Source organism: Falco naumanni, chromosome 4, assembly GCF_017639655.2.
Source record: "Falco naumanni isolate bFalNau1 chromosome 4, bFalNau1.pat, whole genome shotgun sequence".
NCBI classification, from domain to species: Eukaryota; Metazoa; Chordata; class Aves; order Falconiformes; family Falconidae; genus Falco; species Falco naumanni.
Genome location: NC_054057.1, coordinates 76,305,064 through 76,308,511, shown reverse-complemented (window position 1 = coordinate 76,308,511; position 3,448 = coordinate 76,305,064). Strand labels below are relative to the sequence as shown.

The 3,448-nt window shown below is 69.1% G+C and overlaps 1 protein-coding gene across 1 annotated transcript; it reads right to left on the bottom strand.

Moving 5' to 3' along the window:
• Positions 1-229: 229 nt before the first annotated feature.
• Positions 230-1,527, bottom strand: LOC121087242 (noggin-2-like). The gene has a single exon (XM_040592029.1). It carries the CDS (start codon positions 942-944, stop codon positions 306-308), a length of 639 nt encoding a protein of 212 aa, XP_040447963.1. The 5' UTR covers positions 945-1,527; the 3' UTR covers positions 230-305.
• Between the last annotated feature and the right edge of the window lie 1,921 nt (positions 1,528-3,448).

Here is a 3,448-nt window from a genome sequence, read left to right as displayed (position 1 = left end):
GTTTATTTTTCTTTTGTTAGAAGGCTATATACGTATAAAAATAGACATCTGATTGTAGTGCTTTACTGTGCCTTTGGCCTGCCCTGCAGTTCCTGGGTTCACTTTTCCCTTTAAAATAAAATAACATTAAAATAAGTCCGGAAAAAAAAAAAAAAAAAAAGCCCCCAAACCAACCCAACCTCGGTTCCTTCTCTCCCCCGCCCCCCAACCCCGCGCTGGGGGAGGGGAGGGGGGGAAAAAAAAAAGCACCCCCCACCCCCCCATCATCCAAGCGAGAAAGGCGGCGGTGCAAGGGCCGGGGGCGGCTAGCAGGAGCACTTGCACTCGGAGATGAGCGGGTACTGCACGGGGATCCAGGTGCAGTACTTCTGGCTGGACCAGCCCTGGCAGTGCCAGCGCAGGAAGGTCTTGGTGACCGACTTGACGGGCTTGCAGAACATGCCCTCGGGCAGCGAGCAGGACTTCTCGGCGAAGCAGTTGCCCTCCTTGATGTAGCGCGGCCAGAAGCGGACGCCCAGGTCCTTCCAGGTGTAGAGGACGGGGCAGTAGGTGTAGGCCCACAGCCACTGCAGCACCTTCCGCCGCGCCTTCTTGCCCACCCGCAGGCGCGGCCCCCGGGCCGGCCCCAGCTCCAGCCGCCGCAGCTCGGCGGGCAGCGCCGCCCGCCCCCGCCCCGCCGCCGCCTCGGCGCCCGAGGCGTTGGCCGGCCCCGGCACGGCCACGGCCATGAAACCGGGGTCGAAATGGCTGCCCAGCTTCTTCCTCAGCGTCCTCTCGTCCAGGTCCTGCTCCTTGGGGTCGTACTCGGGGTCCGGGTGCTCCACGATGTCTTTGACGGGCAGGTTGTCGCTGGGCGAGGGTCGCAGCCGCAGGAAGGGCTGCCCGCCCGCCGGGCGCAGCAGCCCCAGGCAGCAGCAGAGCAGGAGCGCCCGGATCGCCGTCATGCTCCGGGCGGGCGCCCGCCGGCCCCGGCTCGGCGCTGGCTTCCCCGCGGGGCTGGCGCGGCGGGCTCGGCTCCTAGCGCTGCCCGGCGGCGCCTGCCAGCTCCCGGGGACTCATAAATAGGCAGAGACAAAAGTCCGGCGAGGCCCGTTACTTTAAATAGCTCGGCCGGGGTTGTGTGACAGACGCATCTGAGGCTCGCTCCGCGGCCGCTGGCTCCCCGGGGCTCCCCGCCGGGCCGGCTCCAGCCGCGGCCGAGAGCGCCGGGGGGTCCGTGCCTCCCCCGCGGGCGGCGGCGGGGCAGGGCAGGGCACGGCGGCGGCCGAGCCTTCCTCCTCCTCCTCCTCCTCCGCCGCCGCTCTCGCTCGCTCCCCCCCAAAATTCACAGCGGACTCGTCTCCATCGCCATGGTGACAGCTGGGCCGAGCCCCACGACAGCTCGTCTAGACGGTGTGACAGGGTTTGGCGTGAGACCGGAGCCCGAGAATAAAACCCTCCTTTATAGCCGGGCGAGCCGGGCGAGGGGGCGGGGAGGAGGGTCACGGCGCCGCGGCCCGCTCGGGCGGCCCCTGCGCGGGCACCGCCGGGGCGCGGGGCTCAGGCGGCGGCGGGCGGCGGCAGCGCCCGCGGCCCGGTCGGGCTCCTCCTCATGGCGAGCGGCGGGGGCGGCCCGCGGCCCCCCGGGGCATCCTCGGCGGGCGGGCGGGGGGTGGGGGTGGGGTGTCCCCGGCACCGGCGCGGCGAGGGCGGCGCGCCCGGGCTCCCGGCGCAGTCCCCGGTGGCGCCCGCGGCTCTTCGGCGCGGACGGGTAGGGGCAGGCTCGGCCGCCGCTCAGCAGCCCCGGCGACCCATGCTGCTGCTGCTGCTGCTGCTGCTGCTGCTGCTGCTCCGGGGGCCCGGTCGGCCCCGCCGCGCTCAGCGCATCCAGCCGCGGTGCCGCTCGGCTCGGCGCAGCCCAGCCCGGCGGGGTGGGGTTCAGCTCGGCCCAGCGGGGTCGGGTGGGGTTCGGTTCGGTTCGGTTCGGCACAGCGCAGGTCGGTGCAGCTCGGTGCGATCCCCGGCCGCGCAGCTCCCCCCACCGCGCCCGCCGCCCGCCCGCCGCGCACTGCCGCGCCGCCGCTCGCCGCCCAGGTTAAATACGCGCCCGGCGCGCGGCCGCCCCGCCCCCGCTGTCACTTTCGCCGCGCGCTGAGTGACAGCCGCGCCAGCGCCGCCGCCACAGGGTCCTGCCGCCCCCCGCCAAGCGCGTCCCACACGCGGGGCCACGCACGGAGAGGCGCCGGGGCATCACCCCAGCGGCGGGCGCGGCACCGCGCTCGGGCCAGGAGCCCTCGGCTGCCCGCGGCATCCTCCGCCCGGGGCGGGGCGGGCAGCGGCGCAGACCTCCCGGGTAGCCGGGCCCTCGCTCTGCCTCCGCTTCCCACAGCCTCGCCGCTGCCCCGCCGTGCCTGCCTCTCCGCGGGAGCCCACGCCGCCTTCGAAGCCCTCCCCAGCCTCTAACGGGGCACCGTGTCCCAACAGCCCCTCCCGGGCAGAGACCCCAGCGCAGCGCCCCCGGCATCAGCATCTCGCCACCCCCCCCCCCCCCACCCCCCCCACCCCCCGCAAGGGAGGCTGCAGCCCCGCAGGAGCAGCGCTCCTGCTGCAGGGGAAGGGCCCCGGCATCCTCCGTGCGGCACGGGGCGGCAGGCAGCCCCATTAAACCGGTGGCTCTTCCTTCACCCCCTTCGCAGCAGCGTGGGGCTAAATCTCTCGATGGAGAGGTGGACCCGCAGCCTTTGAGGCGCAGAGTGTGGGAGCCTGGTGTGTGTCAACGCCGCGAAAACCCAAACCCTTCTCACCTCCTTTACCTCCACATCGCTCGGCACTGAGCTCACGCTTGAACCATGTCCAGAAATTGGACACACAGCTGGTTCCTCCAGGCCGACAGTGTGTAAGAACATTCCTGCCCATGCCAGTCACTCCCTCCCAAAAGCATGAGATAACCAGCTACCCACTGGGGCCAAGGCCGGGTGCGGAGGGGTCGAGGCAGATCGCGGGGCCAATTTCTCACCGTGATGTGCTTATGACCCACCAAGCAAAGTGAAGGGCTGCAATGGCAGGCCAGCCAGGAGCGCCCACCAGCGCCCACCAAGCCTGTGCAGAGGTGGCTTCGCTCAGCAAGCTAACAAACAGAGCATGTGTCCATCTGTGTCCCGGTTTCTCTCTCTTCATCATCCCAGAAATGCCAAATGTTGGGTTCAGACAGGAAAAGAAAACAACCCCCCCCCCCCAAATGGAGAGGTCAGAGATCCAGCCCTGAGTTTGCGTGGAGTCAGAGCATCCCCTGGACTTCGTGGGGACAAAGCTGCTGTGCACTGGCTCAGGAGCCAGGCACATGCATCCTGGTTATTTACAGTGCATAGGATTAAAGCGCACAGTTTAAACATATCCAGCCTTTCTTGCCTTGCTGTGCATTTCTGCTACCCTGATCCCAGTGTAGTTTGCTGAACTCTTGAGATTTTCT

Bases quoted from the DNA above. Each gene is read 5' to 3' on its own strand.
- LOC121087242 (XM_040592029.1), bottom strand. From the start codon at position 944: ATGACGGCGATCCGGGCGCTCCTGCTCTGCTGCTGCCTGGGGCTGCTG.